Source organism: Pogona vitticeps, chromosome 1 (genome assembly GCF_051106095.1).
Source record: "Pogona vitticeps strain Pit_001003342236 chromosome 1, PviZW2.1, whole genome shotgun sequence".
NCBI classification, from domain to species: Eukaryota; Metazoa; Chordata; class Lepidosauria; order Squamata; family Agamidae; genus Pogona; species Pogona vitticeps.
In genome coordinates, this window is record NC_135783.1 from 170,652,900 (window position 1) to 170,679,566 (window position 26,667).

The window sequence follows — 26,667 nt, forward strand, 5'->3', positions numbered from 1 at the left end:
CGACAGTGAAGACTCTGCTCACAACCGAGTTTGATTCTGACAGGCCCAGGTAGCTGGCTCAAGACTGACTTCTGAGGTCAGCAAATTGAGTGCCCAGCTCATGGGTAGGGGAAGCAATGCGTAGCCTGCCTAATTAAATTCCAAACTGCCCAGAGACAGCTTTAAGCAGTATGCTCTAACCTAGGAGAAAATGGGTATATAAGCAGCACACTCAGCTTTTGCGTTGTCTTGCTTTAACAATGCAAATAACAATTCCAGTCTAGAAATGTTCTCCCAAAGCTGAAGTTGTAAAATAGTTTCACCCATATATGTCAGAGGCCTGCTTTTCTAGTGCTAGCAGTTGTCTTCCAAAACTGCCACACGGGAAAGTAATCACAACTGTTGACTTAAAACAAGTGCAGGCTGTGATGATTTGTGTTTTTATGTGTATTAGAATGGGATATGTAGTCCTAAGATTGTCCCAATAGCATCCATTTTGATTTAAAGTCTGTTCTGTAGTAGGAAAGTTTTACATGCTGTTTCAGAGAAGCTTCGCTCTCTGGTTATCTCGTTGCTAAGATGAGCAGAGAGCAGAGAATTTCGTAGTCAAAATAATTCTGCCACAAAGTATGAAAACAACTGACGCTCCATGAGAAAGTTAGGCGGGACAACAAGACCCAGGAGGCATTCTGGGAAGAAGAAGGAAGAGGAGGAGAGAGAAAAAGATGGAGTTTGCCTGAGAAAGGGGCAGACACGTGCTTTCCCTTAATGGGCTATTTTTCCTACCTTGGACTGATGGAAGTCAACAGGTTTTCATCTAACATCAGCCTTTGAAGACTCAAGATACGTGAGATGGACTATGTTATCCTTTATATTAGTTAGCATAGTTTCATTTCTTTATTTTTTTTAGCTGGAGTGGGGGGAGTGGAGTGTTCCGTTAGTCTTGAATGAAAATGTACCTACTGAACTATTTTACTATCAACTGAAACCTTTTCTAAAGTAATTCTTTTTAATAAAACAGTAATGATTGATTTCTATCTAGAAGCATTGTTTCTTGAACAGACTAGCTGAATGTCTAATTGGCCACGTGGGTTTGCTACCAAACTTTCAGAGCCAAATCATTCTGAGTATATCTCATGGTTATGTCTGTGTTGCTTTCTTAATAAGGAGATTGGCCTCTGAGGAAGAAAATTTAGACAGAACCTGGCTGAGTTCAAGTGGCTCTGCTCAGCAGTTAGAGGTTTGTCTGGTTTTCGTACTCGTCCCAATTTCCGGCACCCCCATAAATCTCTTTGGAGATACGGGGCTGCTTACACAGGCTACATGTTTGAAAGATGCAACAGCTGACACTGTTTGAAAGATTGCAGACCTAAGCAATGATGACACTTTCCCATGTAGTTACCATTAACAATGAAGTTTTATAGAAACTGTATTCCCCCCATCCCCAAACACACCCCACACCAAAAAACAAAAAAATTCGAAGAAGACCTAATAGGTACCGAAGTAAAATTTTTGAGAAGGACACACCTTACAGGGTTAAAATCCCCACTCAGCCATGGAAGCCAACTGGGATGGTAGGGGGCAGTGACAATGGTAAAACACTCTTTCACCATCTCGCATACCTGGAAAGCCATCTTTTGGCTACATGAATTGTAAATAACTCGACAGCCCTTAACAATGGCTTCTTAGTGCGTTAACAACAGAAAATAAATAGGACATTAAAAACAAAGGACATTAAAAATCTGCCTTAGATAAGGAGTTTTCATGAGGGAACTAAAAATAGAGCAGCTAATGGCAACACTTCACAAAAAATGAACAAGGAAATACTACCTTGTAAACAGATTTCAATACCTATAGAAGACTTTTCTTAGGCATATTTCCCAAGTTCTTCTGTCCATACACAAATTCTTCCATGCTCTTTCAGTTTGGTTTTTAATCCACTGATAGCATTTCATTCCATTTGCACATTTAGAATAGACTGTGCCTACCTCACTGTAAAGCACAGGAGTTTAAACCCTAAAACATAATAGTGCTGTGCAACTGGCTAGTAATTATGGGAATTAAATTTTCCAGTACATACAGATTAAGATAAAATTACAATACCATCTTTTACCAGCATGTCCCATAACACATACACTCCAACATTTGAAACTGATAAACGTAAGATCAAAACGGTCTAAGAGGTGTACAGGATGTCATGAATGGGTGACTGGAATTATCAGTTTTCAAGGAAAGCTACATAGTCAGTTAACCGGGCAAGCTGCTGTTCATTAGGGATTGGTGGGACTGGTGCAGGTTCTGAAAACAAAATCAGAAAATAAGATGATAATTAGACTTTTAAATGAAAAACACAAAAACCTAATCTCCCTAGGTGTCAAAAAGAGAATATACAGACAATGTTTTCAATTACAAATAGTGGGGATCTTCTCCATGCACTTTTAGCCCTGTTTTTCAATCTGATCCTGAGAGTGCCAACTACTCTAACATTCTGTAAAACAGTGGCATTCCCAGTCATGTGACCAGGACTTTACAAGAGGAGTGACCATCTTCCAGAGGGCAGTGGGCACATGGCCACCTCTGGCAGTTGGAGCCTGTACTTGCTCTAGAACATGTCTCAGTGCTTTTCCTATTTAAAAATATATTTAAAAGCCACCATTTTCACCACTTTGGGCTGCCTAAAAGCTGCTCACCTCTGATTATGAAAAGGTGAGAGGAGACCCTAAACATAGCAGAAATCCCCCTTGTGTCCCCTTCTACAGGAGGAAAAGGCATTGTTGGAGCAATTTTATCAAGAAATTGTGGTGTGAGTGTGTTACATTAGGATTCTACAAGGGCACAGGTGCTCACAGGGAACCATTGGCTACATTTTGTACTGCTCTAACCAAGGGGGAAAAGGCATTTTGGGTGTCAATGCAAATTTGCAAAAATCTGTACCAGCTTATTCCCTAAAAACCTATACCCTCAGATGAACAGCATTTAGCCTGGTGCACAACCCGAGCCCCAAGGCCTTACACACGCTCACCCTCCAGATCACCTGACATCCCTGGCAAAATTCACCCTGCATTTGACACAGATTATTATCATCTTAGTCTGGTTAGCAAGGGATCTGCATCAGGATCACTAGGGGAGAAGGCTGCAGAGAAGACACTTCTTTCACTCCCTCTAGTAAGGAAACAGTGATCTCTGACGAAGGGAACAGTCTTTTCTTCTCCCTCTTCAAAACCTCAGATGCAGATTACCTTTAGAGCGGAGAGAAGGCTCTTTTCTTCCAGAGACAAGAGAAAATTACTGGGAGAGGGGCTGACCTCCAAGCTAAGATAACATACTGTATATCCCTGGGGAATAAAATGGACATGCACCCCAGCTTTTCATAAACTTAAACATCACTCCATAATTGCCATTGATGTTACTCTTCTGTCAAGGAGCCACTGCTTTCTTTGAACTATTCCTTGTACCTCTACTTCCTAAGGGATACAAAAAGGTGAAGAGGATCTGACTGTTATCCCACTGATCACAAGGGCTTATGGCATTCTCTATGGCATTCTTTGTACAGTACATGTATTCCCCCCCCCCCACGTACTTCAAAAAAACCACATGTAGAAAACAGATTCAAGATTTAAGGCAAGTTCTTGTGAACAAGAACAGGATGACTGAATCCATACAGAGTGTGTGATGAGTGCAATAGGTCTCACACTGCATATTTTCTATACCTAGAAAACCCTGACAAGAGCTGCTGGAATAAATTTGATGGCATGCAATATTATTGCAAAACAACTGCATATTAACACAATTTTGGTTCACTGTTGAACAGCACAGATTTAACAATACATACCTGACAATGGGTGAAATCTGTTAAACGCAGGCTCTAGGGGACCTAAACAAGTGCACATAAAGACCTCTGTAAGTTGGTCAAGAACAGCAGCATTAAGAAAACATTTCTAACATAAGTAATTTTACTGTGAAGTCTTTAGAGCTCTCTATTATCTTATCCAAAGGATTGTATCACCCCATATATGCCTTTTCAGCTTTAAGATCTTCTGGGGAGGCCTCCTCTTTCTTCTACCACCTTCCCAAGCTGGCTTGGCGAGGATACGAGAGAGGGCCTTCTTAGTGGCTGCTCCCTGGCTTTGACATGCACTGCTCTGAGAAGCTAAGTTAACTCCCTCCCTCTTATTCTTCTGTTGTCAGGAAAAGACCTTCCCTTTCAGGCAGGCTTTTAAACAGTAAGTTATCTCACAAATACTGGCTTTTAACCTATAGGTTTTTAAATGTTTTGTGCTGTTTTCAAACTTGCTTTTAATCATATATGTTTCAATTTTTTAAAATATGATATTTATATAGTGTTTTTATACTGCTGTTTTATCTGTTATGAGCCCCCTATGGGGAGAAAGGCAGCATGCAAATAAATAAATAAATAAATAAATAAATAAATAAAGCAAGCAAGCAAGCAAGCAAGCAAGCAAGCAAGCAAGCAAGCAAGCAAGCAAGCAAGCAAGCAAGTCACCTAATTTTGCTTGCTGCATGTTTTAAGTTCTAAAATCCTGTAGACAGTGGAATGGATTGCCTCAGGAGTTGGAGAGTCCTCCTTTATAGCAGATTTTTTAAACAGAGGTCAAGGGGCAACCTGTCAGGATGCTTGAGCTGTTGATTTTGTGCTTTGACATGGGGTTGGAAATGATGACCCCTGAGGGTCCCCTCCAGCTCTCCAGTTCTATAATTCTATCAACAATTCAGCACATTATTTAACTTCTGTCTGAAACAAGAATGCCGAATGAACTTTGCCTGTATTTCTGAAATGCTATTACCTTTAACTTAAATACTCTGAGTCATTTGTGGCAGATCTTTTTAACTTTTCAGCTATTTCAACACTCTTTTTATAATTTAAAAATGACTTTTAAGACTGCAATAAATTAGCACTGATTTGGACCAAATTATCTAACCAAATAAAGAATACATATTGTTTTTGTATACTAAAACAAGTTTCCCTCACATTAGTGATATCATTGAGAAACACCATAATATTTCTTTCAGTTCATTAATGAAAAAAGAATTGAGAATATATGTAATGATGTGCAGGAAGTCTCCCTTAATGAAAAACCATCTTCCACCATTGCTAGGCATTGCTAGATATCCAGCACTGTTTAACAGTATACTTCTGATGCTTGCATGAACACAGAGGCATCTTCCCTCATTTCCAAGCAGATTTATTCTCATTTCCATTTTTCTCTGAGGTTTTCTGTGATGATTTAAACAGTTGTAAAAACTACTACAACGAATCTTTAGTGAAAAACAAATGCAACATTTGTCATAGTGCTACACTGCCTCTATACCATACAAAGTGATTCTAGATTGTTTTCTCCTGAAATTGTACTCATTCTAAGACTTAATGAATTCAGACATGTCAGTTATGGTCCCTAATGTCATGTCCAACCCAGTCATTGCTGCCACAAATAGAGGCAACAAGTCACATTGCTTCAACAAATAAGTTTCATATTCTGAAATGTTTGCTTATTAAAACAGCCTGTATCTATTTGAGAAAAATAATGTATACTTTTGACATGGAATCATAGCAAAGTGATGTTGGACGGGGCCTACAAGGTCCTCAGGTCCAACCCCCAACCCCCCGTTCAGTGCAGGAATACAAATCAAAGGATATCTGCTCAGTGGTTGTCTAAATTTCTCCAGTGTTGGAGCACTCACCACCTCTCAAGGTCATTGGTTCCATTCCTCCCTGCTCTAAGATTTAGGACATTCTTCCTGCTATTTAGCCTAAATCTGGCTTCCCATAACTTGAGTCCATTGTTGCATGTCCTGCACTCTGGGATAATTTGAGTACAGCTCCTGCCCCTCCTCTGTATGACAGCCTTTCAAATATTTGAAAAGTGCTATCCTATCACCCCTCAGGCCTTTCTTTTCTCAGGGCTAAACAAGCCCAGTTCTTTCAGCCTTCCCTCATAAGGCTTTGTTTCCAGCCCCCTGATCATCCTTGCCGGCCTCCTCTGAACTTGTTCCAATTTGTTGACATCCTTCTTGAAGTGTGGTGTTCAAAACTGGACACAATACTCAAGGTGAGGCCTAACCAGTGCTGAATGTGGGGGACCAGCACCTTGCGGCATTTGGAAACTATACTTCTATTAATGCAGCCTAAAATAGCATTTGCCTTTTTGTAGCCATATCACACTGTTGACTTGTATTTAGTTTGTGATCTATGACGATCCTTCTCATTTGTAGTTTTGCTGAGCAATGTATCCTCCATCTGGCCCTCCTTCTAATCCTCTGGCACCTCCCCCGTTTCCCATGATTTTAAAAAAAGGAATGGATAGTAGAGTTCTTCAGCCAGTTCCTTCAGTACTCTCGGATGCAGTTTATCCAGCCCTGGAGATTTGAACTTGTTCAAGGTGGTAAGGTACTCCTTGGCTATTTGTTTATCAATCTCCAGCTGCAATCCTGTCCCCCCGACTTGCACTTCCGATTTGTTTGGAAGTTCATAGTCTGTCTTATGGGAAAAGACTGAATTAAAATAGGAATTGAGCACCACTGCCTTTTCTTTGTCCTCTGTTATCATTTTTCCATCTCCATTATAGAGCTGTGCCACAATGTCTTTTGCTTGTCTACGTAAAGGTAAAGGTTCCCCTTGACATTTTTAGTCCAGTCGTGTCCGACCCTAGGAGGTGGTGCTCATCCCATTTTCAAGCTGTAGAGCCAGCAGTTGTCCAAAGACAGTTTTCCATTGTCATGTGGCCAGTGTGACTAGGAAATGCTGTTTTACCTTCCCACCGAGGTGGTACCTATTTATCTACTCGCATTTGCATGCTTTCGAACTGCTAGGTTGGCAAGGAGCTGGGACAAGCAATGGGAGCTCACTCCGTCGCGTGGATTCGATCTTACGACTGCTTGGTCTTCTGACCCTGCAGCACACAGGCTTCTACAGCACCACCATGTTATTGCTTTTAGTGTCTCTAGCTAACCTCAGCTTATTCTCAGCTTTTGGCCTCCTGAGCCTTGTGGCACAGTGGTTAAACCGCTGTACTGCAGTTAAAACTGTGACCTGGGGTTCAAATCCCAGGTAGCCGGCTCAAGGTTGACTCAGCCTTCTATCCTTCCATCAGTAAAATGAGTACCCAGCTCGCTGGGGGGGCAATGTGTAGCCTGCATAATTAAACTGTAAACCGCCCAGAGAGTGCTTGAAGCGCTATGGGGCAGTATATAAGCAGCACACTTTTTACTTGTCTGTACTCTTCCTTGGTGGCCTGGCCTTCTTTCCACTTCCTATACATGTCTTTTTTGGTTTTTAGGTCCTCCCTGAGATTTTGTGAAGCCCCCCCCCCCCGGCCTTTTTTTGCCACCTCCCTTTTATTTCATGTTGGAACTGTTTGTAGTTGTGCCTTTAGATTTTTTTTTTAAAGAAGCTTCTACCCTTCTTGGGCTCCTTTTCTTGTTAGGATCTCCTGCCATGGGACTTTAATTATCCTTCTTCTGAGACTATTAAAACCGGCTTTTAAAAAATCGAGAAGTGTGCAGCAATACTCAGCTTTCGTTTCCTTTGAAATCAAGAATTCCAGAAGGGCATGGTCACTCTCGCTTAAGAGTTCCCCTTTACTGCCACTTTCCCCACCAAGTCATCTCTGTTGGTCAGAATCAAGTCAAGGATAGCAAATTCTCTAGTTTCTTTCTCAACTTTTTGTAGGAGAAAATTATCAGCCACACATGCTAGGAAGTTCTTGGAAGGGCCATATTTGGCAAAATTTGCCTCCCAACATATATCTGGAAAACTGAAATCTCCCATCACTACTACGTCATGTCTCTTTGAAAACCCTGCTGTTTGTTTTTCAAAAATTTTCTCCACTTCCTCTCCTTTACTGGTCTTTGACCGTAATAAAGTACTACTCCACTTCCTCTTGTTGATTGAGTGGTCGGTAGTACACTCCAACTACCAAGTTCATTTTGTTTTTTGCCCCAACTAGATTGATCCAGATGCTCTTGATGGGACAGCCACTCTCCTCCTCCTGTATTTCTGTGCAGGAATGTGTATTTTTGACATATAATGCAACTTCACCTCCCTTTTTATTCTGTTGTTTTTGATCAGTTTATACCCCTCAATTGCTGTATTCCAAGTTTCAGTTATTCCTATCAAGTCATACTTACCCTCCTGAATTAAAATTTTCAGTTCTTCTTGTTTGTTTCCCATACTCCTGGCATTCACATACAGACATCAGAGGGTGTGTGATTTGTGGCCTGTTTGTCTTTGTACATTTTTATGAATATTATGATTATTATTATATTTATTATTGTGGTTATTACTGTTAATATTATTTTTGCTGCCCTTTTGATCAGTTCAGTCCTTTGCTCTTATTGTGTGTAAGGCTCCATCTACCCTTAACTCTGTGCTTGCATCTCCCTCCCCCTTCCATGTTTTATGAACATCCCTGCTATTCTACAAACTTGGAACCAAATCTTGGGTACCGGTGCTATTACCTTTTGGATATCTTACATTGAAGGTGAACAATGCAAAGTATACCAAACTCTTCCTTATCCTGGGCAATAAAAATTAAAATAATGATAAATTTTCATAGAGTAAGAGCCCCACCTACCTGGCTTTTTAGGCATAACCATGCGAGTTGATGAATCTGCTTGCCACCCTTGATCAAGAACTCCTAAAAATCATAATTGAATTATAAATAATTGAATATAATCAGTACCAATACTTTTTAGATAAATAAATGCTATGCTGAATATTTATGCATTTTTCCATATAAGTAGCAGTCTATCTTATTATAGCCTTTTTACCTTAAAACATCTGAAGTAGCATGAACTGTAAATAGAATCTGTTCATTTTAAATGGAAAGAAGCTTAGATGTTTGACAATTTTTCTATCACTTTAGATTTTCATTTTAATTTGCACAATGTTAACTAAGAAAGGGCTGTTTAAAGTATTTTACTTTCTAAAGACATTTTATTATGTGGCATTAAATGCAACTGCCTACACACTTTTTAGTGGCATGTCATTCATTTTGTTTGTTGTAGCCTACAAAGAAGTACCTGAAGACCCCTTTATTTCAATCAACACTGAAAGAATAAGAAAAGTTAAAGTGCTAGGAGGAAGGAACAGGCAGAAACGTAATATAGATCAGTGGGAAAACAGGGCATTTCTTGATTTGTGCATCTACTGTGGATGAACACCAGGTTAATCTCATATGTATAACACTCCTTTATCATTCAGTTTAATCAACAGTTTTTCAGTACCTTTTACTGCTTCCTCGACAGGAAGCCCCACAAAAGCTGCAAAGTCATCTGCACATATTGAGGTATATGCTTGAGAGACAAGTCCAAAAGCTCGCCGCCGAGTTGCATCTGTTAAGAGGGACAATTGTGAATTATCTGATGAATCAGATAAAAGAAAATACATGGTTTTGAAATAAAGAATCAGATTTTCACTATCTTGCAATATAATGCAACAGCATTTCCCTATTCACCCCTATATATTAAGAAAATGTATATGTGAGAGAGACGAAGAGAGAAGGAAAGAGAACTAGAGGAGAAGCAACATTCCAATTAGTCCATTACATAAGCCAAAAAAGCCCCACCTTTTTTAAAAGAAAGAAATGTAGCTTTACAAAGACAGCATTTTAAAAGACTTACATATTAGGATCTTCATGCTAATGTGCAAATAAGTGGGTTTCCCAGCAGCCTGAAATGGGCAAAGACATGTCTGTGTTTGCTGGGTGCTCTTGGGAAAAATTTCTTTCAGGATATTTGGCTGGAATATAAGGATCAGGAGGCATGTCCTCAGAGAACTATTAATGTAAACTGTATCTTCAGTACTCTTGCAGGTTGTGGTTAAATTCTATGGGGCCTGAACGCAGAGTCTTAGAGAACAGTTTCTTTCTTTCCTTGGAGAGGTAGGAAAAAGTTAAGAAATTCCAGAATTAGGCTCTTGCTAGGCAGGAAAAAAACTAAGTTGGTTGGTGTGTTTGTGTGTTTTCTTCAGAGCAGATAAAGAGGTGGCCAAGCACTTGTGGCGCAGTGGTAAAACTGCTGTACTGCAGCCAAAACTGTGCTCACGACCCAGGGTTCTAGGTAGCCAGCTCACGGTTGACTCAGCCTCCTATCCTTCCAAGGTCAGTAAATTGAGTACCCAGCTCACTTGGGGGGGGGGGGGGGGAACAATGCGTAGCCTGCATAATTAACTTGTAAACCACCCAGAGAGTGCTTGAAGCACTATGGGGCAGTATATAAGCAGCACGCTTTGCTTTGCTTTTGTTGCAGCAAGTGATCTAGGAATGTTTGGGATTACTAACAAACCACGTCCCAGTTTGTTTGGGATTATCAACAGAGTATCAGCAAAAGGGACAACAAACTAAATGTGGGCAAAACAAAGTACTATTTCTTTGCTCATCTGTTCCTGGCTCTTTCAGCAAAACACAGTTAGAGCAAGTCATAGATTATTGTTGCATGAAAACATGGCTACCGTCACATAAAAGCAAGCTCATGCACTGTGTTGTTACAGGATGCTGCTCAGCAGACACGGAGATTACTTCAATTATTTAATAGGCAAAATTTTCATCCATAGGTTTTGCCGCCCACAGCAACTCTCAGTGCAACTAGATTTCATCTGACAGCCAACAGCTTCAATTTGCATCCTACAACACTGAGAAAGAACCCCTACTGCAAATGCTATTCTTCAGTTCAGAAGGTCTAAACTGCTTACCCTGGTATGGTGACCTAAACATTTTTCCAGCTGGCATTTCTTCCTGTAGTGTCAGAATAACTTTGTCTCAATACTGGTAACACTCAATAATGCCTCAACCAGTTTCATTCATGGAAACATTGGCCAAAAATCAACAATTAAAAATAAATAAAATATAAATAAATTGTAAGCCAAACCTGTTAAAATATATATGCATCACACCAAGAGAAACTAAGGTGTATAGTACAAAGATGTTAACTACCTCTAAGTGCTTCCATGATTGGCTGGATAGATTCAGACCACTGATGTGCAGCAATTGCTGTATAAATTCCAGGAAAATCTCTCTGCCAGATTCTTTGTCCTACTGCCCATATTGCACCAAGTTCAGGATTTGCCTACAAAATAACGAGTTAGAAAAAGTCCATTTGTGTTGTTAAGAAACAACCTCCAAGCCCCTCCCCAATTAAAAAAACCTCTAATAGGTAATACCTCTATTAGACTTTTTAAAATATAAAAATCAGGTGAGCTTTCAATTGCTCTTCCTTGTGCACTACAGAGCTTGCGAGAAGAAAACAGACCAAAAATTATCTCGCTTAGATGCTGAAACCTTGTGATCTCTAAATCATAAAATGGAGATCAAAAAAGTATAAAACCACACAAATTCCCATAGCAGTTCCGTTAATCTGGAGGCAGATTTTGTCAAAGATGAAACAGTTGTGTGTGGGCACAACATTAGTGACTAGGCTGGGTCCTCATTTTGAATGTTATATCATGCCTGTAGTCTGTCTCTGTGTGGGATGTTACAGTAACATACAGAGACAGACTACAGCCATCAGGAATGTAATCTACAGATTATAAAACTAGCTGGATGTGTCATGATACAATTTTTCACTTCAGATGATACATATTCCAATGGGTTTTTCAGTCTCCAGTATGGATCTTTCCTTTAACTACAGATGCTCTTTTCTTTTTCTCTAGTCAAACTGCTCAAAAATATACAATAATGCATTTTGGAGGAAAACTATTGTTAATTGTACTTCTTCCCCGTTTCTTTAAACATTGTTCCAAAATTTCTATATTACTTCACACTTCCACTACATTTAGCAATAAGTACCTACATTTTGTCCACATTTCCAGCATATTTTCGAGTATTTAGAATCCATAATACAGTGGTGCCTCGCATAACGTTTGCTTCGTTTAACTTTTTTTCGCTTAACGTTTATTTTTTCAGAGTCAGATTGTGCTTCGTATAACGTTTTTCCCTATGGGCGATTTTCACATAGCGATTTTGGGACCATGCTTCGCTTAACGTTTTTGGTTTTAGGTCCCCTGCTTCACTTAACAATGTTCATTTTTTCAATTACAAAAGTGTCTTAACATGTTGAAAAACGGTTTTAAATGCTTGGAATCGTTAGTGCACCTTCTAAAATGTGGGCATACTTAATTTGGCGTTGATCTGACTTTTCGTTAATTTTTTGTGAATTTTTTTCTCCCCCATAGGAAACAATGGAGCTGTCAGATTTTGACAGCTGTCGAAAGTTGGGGGGAAAAAATTCACCATAAATTAACGAAAAGTCAGATCAACGCCAAATTAACTTTTGCATCCGTTTTAGAGGGTGCAGAAGCTAATCCAAGCATTTAAAACCATTTTTGACCCTTTTATGACACACTTAAATTTGCAAAAATTGACTTCGCAAAGCCATTGAAATGTATCGAGTCGGCTTCAATACATTCCAATGGAGGAAACATTCTATCATTTAACAATGTTACCTATGGGTTTTTTCGCTTAAGGACGCCAATCCGTGCCTATTGGAACGGATTAACCGGTTTCCAATGCATTCCTATGGGAAATGGTGTTTCGCAAGAGCTTTTTCGCATAAGGTTTTTTTTTGGAACCAATTAAAAACGTTATGTGAGGCACCACTGTAATTAGTTTCACATGTCTGAAATGCCATCTTCGTATCAATTTATTAAAAAAAATCTTTATTCAGACAGACATGGATTTTTAAATTTGCTTTTTCCATATACTGTTCCACATGACAATACTTATTTCCTTAAAACGTGACAGGAAACCTGTTTCCCATCATGCTTTAAGAGCACTTAGTTGATTTTATACCCCTGACAATACCTTATAAATCTTGGCTACCATCCCTTTCATTGTTTTATCTTTCCGCCGTCTTTAAATTTTAATTTCCTCAAATTTTATCATCTCCACGCATTTGCCATTTTGCTTTCTCCATTCTCTCCTCCAATGACCTAACAGAATCACATTAACCCATGTTATCTTCTCACCTTACAACATTTTCTTTATTTTTTCCTTAGAATCCATTTTCCCTAATCATTCTTTTAATCTATCTATTTGTTTCCTTTTCAAAAAATTCTGAAAGGCTCCTTTCAAATTTTCTGGAAACTTCTCTAATTTACCTACAGATGTTAAAGGAGAAGTTAATGGGGAAACTATTTGTCTATGTTTAGTCCAGGTTTACAATATATTTTTCAAAAAGGGATTTTCCAATTCTTTTATTGAAACATTATTTCTCCTAAAAATTATACAGCATTCTCTAGATCACCCTTTAATTCTTGCATTTTGAAATTAAACCAGATCAGAGTATCTGGGGAAGATATAATATTAGTAATAAATCTGAAATGATTAGCAGCATAACTACAACAATATCTATTAACTATTAATAGTAATCAATATTAGTTTTTTAAAACACCAGGCAGAGTCAATCAAAACTATAAAAACATTGAGTGGTATTATATAACAGATACAAGTTTTAACCAAAAACCTAGGCATCTGTTCAATATTGGGGCAATGTTGTTGTTCCAAATATTGCCATTTTTGTAGCTCTGATTATGTTATTTCTGAGATCTGCAACTGTTTATAGTAGTGTGTGAAATTTCTTGATATTGTTCCGAAAGCCGCAATAACTATGGGGATTGTTGAAGTGTGCTTCATCCACAAGTGAGATGCTTCAACTGCAAGGTCTCTGTATTTTGTTAGTTTTTCCAATTCTTCATTTTCAACTCTGGCATCCCCTGGAATTACAATGGCAATGATGCAGACATTTCTTCATTCAATCACTAGTATGTCTGGTGTGTTATGTTCAAGATGTCTATCAGTCTGGATCTGGAAATCCCACAAGATCTTGACTTCCTCATTTTCTGGCACCTTCTCTACCTGATGCTCCCATGGATCTTTGGAGGCTAACAAATTTAAATGTTTGCATAATGACCAGTGCACTAATTTCACCACTCTATCATATCTAATTTTGTCATCTGCTCGTGCAATCTTTGGACATTCGCAGATGAGGTGTGACAGTTTCATCTTTTTCTTGGCAGAGTTGGCATTTCCTGTTAGCACTAATTCCTTGAATCTTAGCTTTCATCACATTGGTCTGGAGTGCTTGTTCTTGTACATCCAAAATCAAGACTTCTATTTCTTTCTTAATGGCCCCCAGTTTTAGCCATGTCCATATTGAATTATTTTTATTTCCATCAATATTTCTCAGGTGTTGTCCATGTAGTGGTTTATTTTTCCAACTCTTTTATTTATTTTCAAATTGCTGTTTCTTATAAAGGTTCAATATAAGAAAACAAAGGCTCAGCATAAGAAACAACATTCGGTGATTGGTTGGTGGCAGTGATTGTTGTGGTGGTGGTTTTAACTACAAGTCCTGAAGCTTTAACATCTACCCATAACAAAGTTTGGGTTTTTCTGACCCCATAACCTGTGCAATGTATCCAGCTAGAGTCCTGCAAGCCTCCAAAACATACCTTACTTCAATATTGTGGTGTTGCAAAAAATTCATTTTTTTTCCAGATTTTGGAATTATTGCCATAAATTATAGCCACTATTACTATTAATTGTTGACAGAAACATGGAGAAAAGGAGTTTCTGGCACACAGGATGTCAGAGGGGCTGCCTTGGGTTGCACCTCACTTTGTCTTCCAAAGAACTGCCACTGTGTCCAAATGGCTGCTTTTGTTTTCCAGATAAATGTGGTTCTTTGCATCTGTTTTTCACATGCTTTTCCTTTACCCCTTCCTGAATTTTTATGATTTTTACTTCTGTGGTCACATTTCCTTTTAAAAATGATTATACCACCACATTTCCTGTTTGCCACACTGAATGTTTTATCTGGGAGTTAAATTCCCCACAGTGCCTTTAGGGAGAAGAGCCAGCCTGTGTAGCTTTCAACAAGTGGCACAGTCCCAATGGACCCCCAGAAGAACTGCTGGATAGCTCAGTGGTTTCATTATCTGGCTGCGGAGCATGAGGCTGGGATTTCAATTCCCCAATGTGCATCCTTGATAGGAGCTGGCCTTGGTGATCCACAGGGTCCCTTCCAGCTCTGTAGTTCTAAGGTATTATTATATAAGAGGAACAGTTAAACAACCTCTGAGTACTCTGTGTTTAGAAAATCCAGAAAAGGCTTGTTGTAAGTCAGAATCACATTCTTATTTCAAGTGGATTCCAACACAATGCAGAATTTAGAGAGTTAGGCAACAGCTTCCTTATTATACATCTTAACCTCTGCCTGGAGAAGTAGTAATTGTGTGCCATCATGTTAATTCAAACTTATGGCAACCCTTCCCAGGTATGGCTGATACACAATTCTCAGAAGCAGTTTGTGACTCCCTTCTTCTGGGACATTCCAGGACCATGCCGCTTGCCTAAAGCTACACAGGTTCTTTTACAAGGCATCGTGAGAAACTGAACTAAGATGCTCCTGGCTCAATGAGCTATGCGGCCGACCTCCTATGTTCAAGAGTTTAAAGATTACAAATCTAGAATACACACTACACAAAATAAAATTAACCTATTAATCAGAATGACAATGTCATACCTTCCATTTTGGCTCTGTAGCTACAACTTTTGGGAAACACAAACATAGATTTATGATTATTCCCATTCTCACAGTTCTGAAAAGTACTTACAGACTTAATAGCAGGAGGAATCCTCTTCCACAAATACCGTGCATTATTCCTAAAACAATACACAATTTTAAAAATGAGAATAACACTCAAAATTATTTTCACCAACATGCATTATTAGAAGCCAATTTAATGGGACAGATATTTGGCTCAACCCCCTCCTGATATGTAACACTTTATGAGCAACAGATACAAGTTTTTAAAATCATAAAATGATGGAGTTGGAATGGCCCTATATGGCAACTGAGTCCAGTTCTCTGCTCAATGCAGGAGTCCAAGTTAAAGTGTATCTGACAGATGGCTTTCTAATGTTTTCCTGATATTCGACCAAAACGTGAGCCCATTATTACATGTCCAACATTCTGGGATGATCGAGAACAAATCCTCCTCCTCCTCCTCTGCATAATCTCTCAAGTATCTGAAAAATGTGATCATATCTCCCCTCAGTCTTCTTTTTCTCAGGGCTAAACATACTCAGTTATTTCAGTCTTTTCCTTCACTGAAATTGTTCCAGTTTGTCAGGATCCTTCTTAAAGTGTGGTGACCAAATCTGAACACAGTACTCAAGTTGAGATCTAACCAGTGCTCAGTAAAATGTAACTTTTTGGCCTTTTTGAAGATAGAAACACTAGCCCTTCTCCAATCATATGGCACTTCACTCATCCTCCATGATTACAAGAAAATAACAGACAATGGTCTTTTGTTTTTTAATAATTTTTTTTTGTTTTTGAATTTTTTTTGCTATTAGTTTATCAAGCTGCAATCTTGTCACCTGCATTTGAACTTCACATTTGCCAGGAGGGTCATTAGATTGTTTTTTGGGAAAAGGCCAAGCTAAGAGCCTCGTGGCGCAGTGGTTAAAACGCTGTACTGCAAGCTAAAACTGTGCTCACGACCTGGGGTTCAAATCCCAGGTAGCCGGCTCAAGGTTGACTCAGCCTTCCATCCTTCCGAGGTTGGTAAAATGAGTACCCAGCTTGCTGGGGGGGCAATGTGTAGCCTGTATAATTAAAAAAAATTGTAAACTGCTCAGAGAGTGCTTGTTGCACTATGGGGCGGTACATAAGTCCAATAAATAAATAAATAAATAAAGTAAGAGTGAAGCACTTCTGCCTTTTCTTTGTTATTTGTTATCATTTTTCCATCCCTACTGAGTAGTTGTGCCATTGTTTCTTTTCTCTGTCTTTTGTTATGCATGTATCTGAAGAATGTTTTTATTTGGTTGCTTTTAGCATCTCTTGCTAAGGTCAACACATTCTCACCTTTTGCCTTCCTAACAACCATCTCTGCAATTCTTTGCCATCGGTCTGTGGCACTCTTGTTTTGTAGCATGTCCTTCCTTCCATTCCCTATGTGTGCCCCCCTTTTTTTTCCTTTTAGGTTCTCTCTGACATTTTTGAAGCCACATTGTTCTTTTTTGATGTCTTTGTAGTTGTTGGAATTGTTTGTAGCTATGCCTTTAAAATTGCCTTTTTTAGAAACTGCCACACATCTTGAATCAATATTCTTATTAGGATCTCCTGCCATGGGATCTTACTTATCACTGATCTGAGTTTATTAAAATTGACTTTTCTAAAATCCAGTATACACATATGGCTATGCTCAGCTTTTGTTTCCTTGAAATTCAAGAAGTCCAGTATAACATGGTCACTTTCCCCAAATGTTCCCCTTACTGCCAAATCATCCATTAAGTCATCCTTACTGGTTAGAATTGAATCCAGAATAGCTACTCTTCCTGTTTCATCTTTTACTTTTTCCAGGAAAAAATTATTAGCAACCCAGGAATTTCTTGGAAGGGCCATGCTCAGCAGAATTTGCCTTCCAACAGGTATCAGGGTAACAAGTTTCCCATTACATTGTGTCCCTTTGAAATTCTTACAATTTGTTTTTCAAAAGTTTAATCTACATCTTCTTCTTGATTTGGTGGTTGTTAGACTCGAACAACCACATTCCTTTTGTTTTTTGCCCAATTATATTAATCCAGATGCTCTCAATGGGATAGCCCAGCTAATCCTCCTGTATTTCTATGCAAGAATATGTATTTTTGGCATACATTGTGTACTATTTTCCTTTCTATTCTTTCTGAACAATTTATATCCTTTAATTATTGTATTCTAGTAATGGGAATGAATTATATTTATGTCCTCCTGAACTAAGATTGCCAGTTCTTGTTTGTTTCCCAAACTGCTGACTTTCATACACAGATACTGGAGATTATGTGATTATTTGTGGCCTGGTTTCATTCCTACATTTTTACAAATGCCATTACTTGTGTCCCTTAGAGCTTATTCTATTCCTCTTTTGTGCATAAGTCTTCATCTGTATTTCCCTCTGAGTTTGCATCTTTCTCCCCCTTCCAATTCAGTTTAAGCCCTCTTGATGAAGTCCTTCATGCTGGCCAAACACATTCTTCCATCCTATCTAAATGCACAATAATTGTATGAGCAGCTTCAAAGTATATATACTCTGGTGACCTCACTCTCAGCCCTCCCACACTCTGAGCAGATTGCCCAAAAGAGTTCTGGGGTTCATTTGTGATTCAGCTGTTAATCTCCATCTCTCATGGAGTTTCTTCCTTGTGCTGCTGCATTAACACAACTATAAGCTTTCATGAGCTAAATGGCCTTGGGGGGGCAATTGAGGTGTCATTTTTTGCCTTGTCACTGAACAAATAAAGGTACTAAATACCTGCCCTTGTTTTAATCTTTTCTCCAAAGATAATCTACAACCACAATTAAATATTGTAAAAGAATAACAACTGTGCAGAATTCTCAACTCCAGGTGTTCAAAAGCTCTTAGAGAGCTTTTGGACACAACCTGTCTTATATTATAGTCACTAAAAAGACTCTTTTACTTACATGTCATTATGCAAAAGATACAAGGCTAGGAGCTGGGCATACACAGGTGGTGTTGCAATTCCTCCAGGAGCCTTAAAAATTCAAATTGATTTAGTCACACAGTATGGAATACACAGTGAACACACAAAGGTTTTGCTAGTACCACCTCTCATTTAATTCACAAAAAACATAAACAATTTGTTGCTCCCCTTGATCTGATATATTCTCTTCCAATGTCCACAGTGCCCAGGTGCTATGCAGATTAATTTTAGAAAGAGACTGGATGCATGTGCATTTTTCTCTTGTACCTCTCAGATCTCATCAGTTCACAAGGTCTTAAAATGAGAAAAGGCCAGTGGAAACACAGGATCCAAGTGCAGAAACAATCCATGTGTTTTCTTTCTTGGTGCTCCTTGCAATGAAACAGTATCTTCTGTGTGATGCAAAGAATACTTTAACTATACCGAAGGGAGAAGATATGCTGGATGAACGTGCATGTCCATTGTCTGAGGATTCATACTCCCGAACTACTAGCTGTCAAAACTAATTCCTATTTATTTTACTTAATACAACATCTAGGTTATACCTACTGATTTAAAAAAAACAACTTGAATATCTAGAGAAAACAGGCCTTCCTCTAATCATATGGTCTCTCCCACTAACATCAATACTATTCACAGGATAGAAACATGAATCCTGAATTCAGGAAGTATCACATACTGGAACCTAGTTCCCATTTACACTTAATGTGGCTGGGAAAGCACATCTCCATATTCCAAAGCCCCAGTGGTTACTGCACTAGATACCTCTCCTGCTTGCAAGGCTTGGGATCTGTCCAAAAAAAAAATACACAAAAAGAAATCATTTGCTTCACCCTATACTACCTTACAAAGGGATGTGGTGGCGCTGCAGGTTAAATCACAGAAGCCTCTATGCTGCAAGGTCAGAAGACCAGCAGTTGTAAGATTGAATCCATGCGACGGAATGAGCTCCCGTTTCTTGTCCCAGCTCCCGCCAACCTAGCAGTTTGAAAGCATGCAAATGGAAGTAGATAAATAGGTACCACCTTGGTGGGAAGGTAATCGCGCTCCGTGTCTAGTCACGTGACCACAGAAACTGTATTCAGACAAAACAATGGCTCTATGGCTTGGAAACAGGGTATAGCACCGCGCCCTAGAGCTGGATACGACTAGACTAAATGTCAAGGGGAACCTTTACCTATACTACTTTACTAGACCCAGTGGTAACAAAAAATTCCCATCAATTACATCAGCTACCCTAGCAAAGAACTAACTAGGCATTCCACAAAACACTAATTTATCTGACTAAGCTGTAAACTTGGGTGCAGACGTCATTATCCTACAGTCCTTCCCCAAAATATCAGGGAAAATCCAAATGAAAACAAAAAACAAAAGAAAAACAAAAATGTTGTGGCACTTTAAAGACTAACCGCTATATTTTAATGTAAGCTTTTGTGGAACGTGGTCTATTTCTTCAGATAGATGAATATAGAGACTTCATATGCAAGGCTCTAAGAGGCAAAGGTGTTTGGTTGCATTTCGCACCTTGTTTATGACCTCCTGTTTTGAAGTCTCATTCTATAAACATTCCAGCAGGAAACACAAAACAAGACACACACACAAAAAAGGCGGCGCGGGGCACTTTAAAGACGAGCTGCGAGCAGTAACGCTGCTGAAGTCTCTTGTCCAGCTCCTATGTCTGAAGAAATGGCTTATGTTCCACGAAGGCTTACACATTAACCTTTAAAATGCCACAGCGTCTTTATTTTGCTTTGGTTTGGGGTTCCTTGTCGAAATGCTTGCGCAGACTAACACGGCGGCAACTCCGAAACAGGGCCTCAAACTTTGCCACGGGACGGGGAGCCGGAACCGCCCCCCCCCCGTTGGCCGAGAAAAGAGCCCTCACAGCCGCGGAGCCCGTGCCTGGTTTTGTGAGCCCGACCTTGTCGTGGAGGGCCTGCCTCGGGCTCGTCTGGAGGCTCTCTTTTTTTGGGGGGGGGGGGGGTGAGGGGGGTCATGAAGGGGGAATCGCCGGATCACGGAAGAGCAGCCCTGAAGGGGCCAAGACCTCTTTCCTCTTGCCCACCGAGGGGGGGGGCTGGCAGGAGAGAAACAGCCCCGGTCGGCACCCACTGGGGCCAGGGCCAAGGCTCCGTCACGCCAGCCGCCTACCCGCCGTCCTTCTACCCCCCCACCCACCCTACCCACCCTTTACCTCCAGCTCCTGGGACTCGCACTGCTCCAGCAGCTTCCGGTAACTGAAGGCGCCGCTCGCCGCCGCCATCACCGCCACTGGCATCTTCGCGCCCCCACGGCCGCTTCAGCTCCCCTCCCGGCAGACGCTGCCCCAAACACCCCGGCGACGGCACTACCCGAGAGAGACCGAGAGAGAAACCACTGCGCGTGCGCACTCGTTCGCGCACCTTCCACTTCCGGCCGACAGACGTCACGTCACTCCCTCCTCTCTCGCCCCCCTCCTCGAACCAGCCGGAGGACCGGAAGAGGACGAGGAGGGAATTCGTGGGCTGAGGGAGCCGGACTCGAGTCTTTCCTCGGCTGTGTGAGGGGAGGGGCGGCTGTCCGTAAAAAGGAAGCATTTGAACTGTCACCGTCGGTGTGATCCGTAAAGGCCCCGCCCTCTTCTCCTTGCGGGGCTCTTTCTGGCCCATATCTTTTTTCGTTTGAACGATGGAGGTGTTGCGGTTTTTAAAGAGGCATTTAAAAATAGCTTTGCCGGAGCACCTGCCGCCTATTATCCACGCGGGTCCGCTCCTTGGAGGGAGAAAGAGAGAGGAGGTGCGGCTTTGAGAGAGAGAGAGAGAGAGAGAGAGAGAGAGTAATAGAATCCACTATTAGTAGCATATAGGAAATTACGAAGAGTGAAGCTGAGGGAGGGTTGCCTTCTGTGGCAACATAAAAACAAAATCCGTCGACACTAAAAGGACAAAGTGAATTGCCCAATTGTCTTATACGTTAAGATCTCTGAAAGGGAATTAACAGCACATGTCATCATAAGACGTGTTCTTGTTTATGATGATGATAATTATATGAAGAGTATATTTTATTTAAGTAATTACATAAGTCTAACAACTGGGAGCAAACGGGGTTCCCTGCTTCTGTTGGAAAAGCATTTGTGGCCTGGCCTATGTGCCCCTCCACGTGTATTTTACTGTTGAACATTCCTGCAAATCGCCAGTATTTTGGGTTAACTCTATTGTAACTCCATGATCAGAGACAGGCACACAACCAGCCTCTGTAGATGTCTTAGCACATTAGACAACAGTGAAAGATAAGTTCTCTAATAAAGTCATTCCTGGTAAAATAGAACAGTGTAGATTAACATGGCAATTGATAACCCAAGTTTTTTAAGTTTATTAAGATTTGTCATCAATTTTTTAGTAGTAAGTGATATATTCACATTCTGACTTACAAGGAGTAGCTGAGAAGATGATGTTTACAAAAGCACTGCTGTGTAGTCTAGTGAGAATAAAGTATGTTATCGGTGGGATTAAATCTGAAGTAGATTTCCAGTTAAAAGCTCCTGTTATCGAACACCCACCAGTCTGTAGAACAATTTATTTGCAGAAAAAATCTCAATACTAAATTACCTTCCTCAGTCCTTTCAGCCCAAATGCAGTGATAACTTATGCTCCATTGATTTGTACGCAGACACACTGCATTTTTAATGTTTAAAAATACTTTTCACAAAATAATATGTGAATTAGAATTAATATGAACTTCTGTTTACAATTTTGAGATAGACAAACTCTGTTAAATGCAAACTCAGGAATTTGGGATTTCCCTCAAAGTTTATGCAGAAGTTTAAGAATACTTTTGCATCATGCTCTTCCCCTGCCCCATGGTGCAGCGTATGCCAAGACTGTAGTAGTATCATATATGTTGTACTTACTTCTATGGACAACTGTAAATACAATGCAACAGTGTAGTAGTATTTTATATGCTTTACTCCTTTGGTCTGTACACAAGATTGTAAGGATTAGAAATCTGCTTTTGTAATTCCTACCACATCCATCCAGACGCTTTGAGATCAGGAGTGCCTTGGAGGCTGCAATATTCTGAAATTGTTTTTTGTAAGTTGTAATTTATGATGTCAGTTATACAGCACTTCTCTTATACAGAGATTTTCCTGTTTGCCCTTTTGTACAATGCAGATCGTTCCTGGTGGCAAAAGATGGAATAGATCATAATCATGACTACACAACTTTAACATTGAAAATGAAGAAATTGAAATAGTTGAGAAATTTTGTATACCTTAGTTTAATCAACAACCCTGTTTTAATATGGAAGTTTAAAGCCTTGTCATAAGAGGCGCTAAGCTACAAAAAATTTTAGAGGTAGAAAGAGTAGGTTAGATGGGCTCATGTACATATTTATTGCATAAGAAGACCAGTTCTTTTCCTATACATTTAGATGTGGAAAGTGACTCCTTTTATAATATATGGACACAGTCCAAAAACTGAACTACCTTTTCTTTGTTTATTTATCTTAAAAAAAACTTCCCCTATTCACCCTTCCCAGCTCATTAATAAAATAGAATCCTACCGGGATTTTACTTCAGAGTAATTACGAGTAACAAATTACAATTAATTATCAAGATACTGACTACATGCCTGGTCATGTGTCAGACACAAGACTAGCACCCTGTGTAGTAGTGCAGTGATTTCTGTCATTTCAGTTCCTCTTGAGTGAAATCCCAGTTGAAGTCTGGCCGAAGTGGGCTCATGACCTGAGCAGACAGGACATCTTTCTCCCCAAATTTTTCTGTGAAGTGCTTCCTGTTTCATTACATGAGCTATCCCTGATTTTGGCCGTTAATTTCTCCTTGAATGAATTCTCTCCTTGAATTCATATTTGACAAACAAGTTTCAGTTTGAAAGCAGAAGTACAATTACTTTCAGAAAAGCACTGATTTGTATAATATTAAATGGTGCAAATATCAGGTAGATTCTGTGTAACTGTGTGCATGGGTTCCTTGTTGGGAGAAATGTAGCATATAAATAAAACTAATAAATAATAAGCAGAATTTTAAACTTGTATTAAGCAGTGTTTTATATTTGTTAAAGGAGGGGTCAGGTAGGAACCAGTTTTAAGCAGTTTTGCTTCCTCTGCCATTTCCTTCTTTTTCAGGTGGTGGTGCTAATGCATTGCTAACTAGTCCACCAAATATACGTGCCAAAAATGTTCAGATTTTACATCTTTCCAAAAGTTAGAAGAAAAGAGTTAATTTAGTTAAGATAAAGTTGAAGGGGCAAATTTGAAATAACTTAATTTGGTGTTATCATTTACATTTAATTTAGGTGACAACAAAACAAATGTTTACCAGAAAGAAGTAAGTAGAGAAAAAACTGTTCATGCTTTTACACTTCTCTCCCATCTAAAATTTGAGCTTTCAAGAGAAGGAAACAGCTATATAAATTTCTGAGCCATTCCACCAAATCCCTTTTCTGGTCTTTTATATTCCTCTTCCTTTTAAATCCATCTCCATAATATCATCATGCTTAATTTACTAATTCCCAGGTAGAGCCCCCACCTCTCTCCTGAGTGTTCTATCCCTCTTTTTTTGTCAGTTAGTGGCAGTTGCTTGTTGCTGTTGATCTTTTCAGTTGGTTGCTAGTAAGTATGCAGTAAAGAAAGTAAGTCTAATTTTAAGCAACTATAAGTAAAGAAACATTTTTTATTCTTTGTCCTGCAAATATGTCAGAGTTATTAAGACTGTAAATGCCATGCAATGCAAAAGGGATGGACTCTGGAGAACTTGAACTTATTCTCTTCTGTGGATTGCTGTACTACTAATGTGTAGCAAAAGGAGAATTTTACCAGAACCACAATAAAATAAACTAATTAATTTCTTCAACATTTTTTTGTTTGGTTTATTTCTTTTGGCAATTCACCTCCCTGGCCAGACAGCCTGCTGCTGTCAATCAAATTCCCTGAGCACGCTGGGGTTGACCTAGAGAAAACTTCATTGTCAAGTTAGGCATCCAACCACGGAGCTCAAAGTGCTCTCGGGGAGTTGCTTCTTACATATAGAAGAGCCACATAGCAGCCATTTCACTTTTGTAACAGCTGTTGTGAGCAGAAGACCTTCTAGGTCCTGATCACACAAGGCAAATACAGTATTCCCAAGTTTTAACAATACTTTCCATAACTCTGTTGTACTGAATCACAGTGATATGATATGTGTACTGGGGCAAATGTTACCCTTTGTTTTAAGGTTACCAAATCATTTCTTCCTATTTGTAACATGGATGTGAAACCATTTTAATACACTGGATGCCGATTTATTTTCTCTTTAAGTCTCTACACCTCCCTCTCTCCGTGTTCCCCACCGATGCAGCCGCAGATTATGCTGGAGAAGGGGTGGATGGGGTGTGTGGCAGACTGGTCACCTCCTGCTCTGAAGGATGCCTTCTGCCACCACCACCACTGTGTCTGCCCAGATGGCTGCCCCATGCAGGCTGGCCTTGACTGACCCCAGGGGCAGTCTGTAGGGGGAGCAGAAACTTTGCCGACAGGCTGGTGGGACTCTACACTTCCCTATGGTAGGGCTGGCTCTGTGCTTCCTTTTTTCACTCAGCCTCTCCCACCGCCACTACCTCTTTGCACACCTGTGTGCAGTCTTACTTGTCACCTCCACAGCGTCCTGAACCCACCACTACCAGCTTGGACTGCTGCATGGGTGCACACAATCTGGCCGGCCACCAATGTGCCCAGAGTGCGATCACTGCTGCTGGAGGTTGGATCTCAGGTGGGTGTGGAGCCCAGCCCAGAAAAGGCTCTAGACCTTGAGCCCTGTTGGAAGCAAGAAGGTGGGGAAGTGGGTGGACAGAGGATGACAAGTGGGCTTGGGAGGAAGAGCCATGCCTGGGGAAGCAAAATGAAGCCATTTCACCGCATCCTCTTTTCGCCTGCTTGCTGTGACAAGGCGTGACAGCTTTGGATGACATGAAGAAGAGAGGAGGAAATGGACTGATAGGGACATTTGCATAAGCAATACCAGTAAGGAATGTTTTGACATCTCATCAGTACAAAATAAAACTGTCCCATTGAGGAGAAAATGTTCCACAGTTACATCACTGGCTGGAAAAATGATTTGGTAATGGCTGTGTGTCATGTGACTGGAAATTTATGCAACAATCTAAAGGGAATACTGTAACTGAGGAACATTGTCATGGTGTGATCAGGGTCTCAGTCTTAGTTAGCTAGTCCATGGTCATTCTTTATTTACAGTCCTTATACCAACAGAGGTTCTAGAAAGTATTTCAGTGTCATCCACATATAGTAATAGTGGTGCTGTTCTACTGGCAAGTCTGTGGGGTGAATATTGGAAGTATTTAGGCAGTTGGGTAGATTATATATATATATATATATATATATATATATATATATATATATATATATATATATATATATATATATATATATATATATATATATATATATATATATATATATATATATATATATATATATATATATAAAAAATGCTGGGACGCGGGCACGGAGGTTGGGGCGGCTTTCGACTTCTCGGGCTTCCAAAGCTGCACCTGCTGCCCTCTGTCTCCCGTCCCCACGGGGATGGGAGGCAGAGGGCAGTGAGTGCAGCTTTGGAAGCCCAGGATTATTTTCCTTTGGCTGGAATGGATTAAATGGTTTTCAATGCATTCCTATGGGGAATGGACCCTCGACCTACAGAATTTTCGACCTCCGGTCACAGTTCCAATACGGATTAATTCCGTAAGTCGAGGGTCCACTGTACTTTTATTTTGGAGGTGTCGCTTATTTGGCAGTTCTAGTTTCATTGTCCAATATCCCTGTTCTTTTTTTATATATCACAAACAGACATACGAGACAGACACAAACATATATGCGGGGAGATAATTTCCATATATCCATCTAGCATATACATCTGACTACATAAACCATATTGCCCTACTAAACATATTTAGGCCATATCCATCTAATATATAATTCTGACTACATAAACCATATTACCCTACTAAGCATTGTTGTGTTACACTCAGTAAAATTTCAAAGTTACAGATAGGGTGATGAACTTCTATGTTTCTATATAAAAGATACAGGTACTTGGGTTATGAATGGTGGTCCTATGTTAAATGTATATGTTGTATGTCTATATAATGGAATGGATATGCACTTAATAAGTGTCAGTTCTTTCAATACT

General features: G+C 39.9%; 1 protein-coding gene and 1 long non-coding RNA gene across 2 annotated transcripts; one reads left to right on the plus strand and one right to left on the minus strand.

Annotated features, from left to right (window-relative positions):
- Positions 1–267: 267 nt before the first annotated feature.
- Positions 268–1,424, plus strand: LOC144583932 (uncharacterized). Its single transcript, XR_013537874.1, has 2 exons — positions 268–401; positions 1,298–1,424. It is a non-coding gene; the product is annotated as an uncharacterized LOC144583932 (long non-coding RNA).
- COPS8 (COP9 signalosome subunit 8) lies at positions 1,378–20,920 on the minus strand. Its single transcript, XM_072977232.2, has 8 exons — positions 20,677–20,920; positions 18,463–18,533; positions 15,608–15,656; positions 10,929–11,061; positions 9,223–9,330; positions 8,571–8,633; positions 3,812–3,853; positions 1,378–2,277 (listed from the first exon to the last, which is right to left on the minus strand). The coding sequence occupies exons 1-8, from the start codon at positions 20,758–20,760 to the stop codon at positions 2,198–2,200; spliced, it is 630 nt and encodes a 209-aa protein (XP_072833333.1). The 5' UTR covers positions 20,761–20,920; the 3' UTR covers positions 1,378–2,197.
- Positions 20,921–26,667: the final 5,747 nt, after the last annotated feature.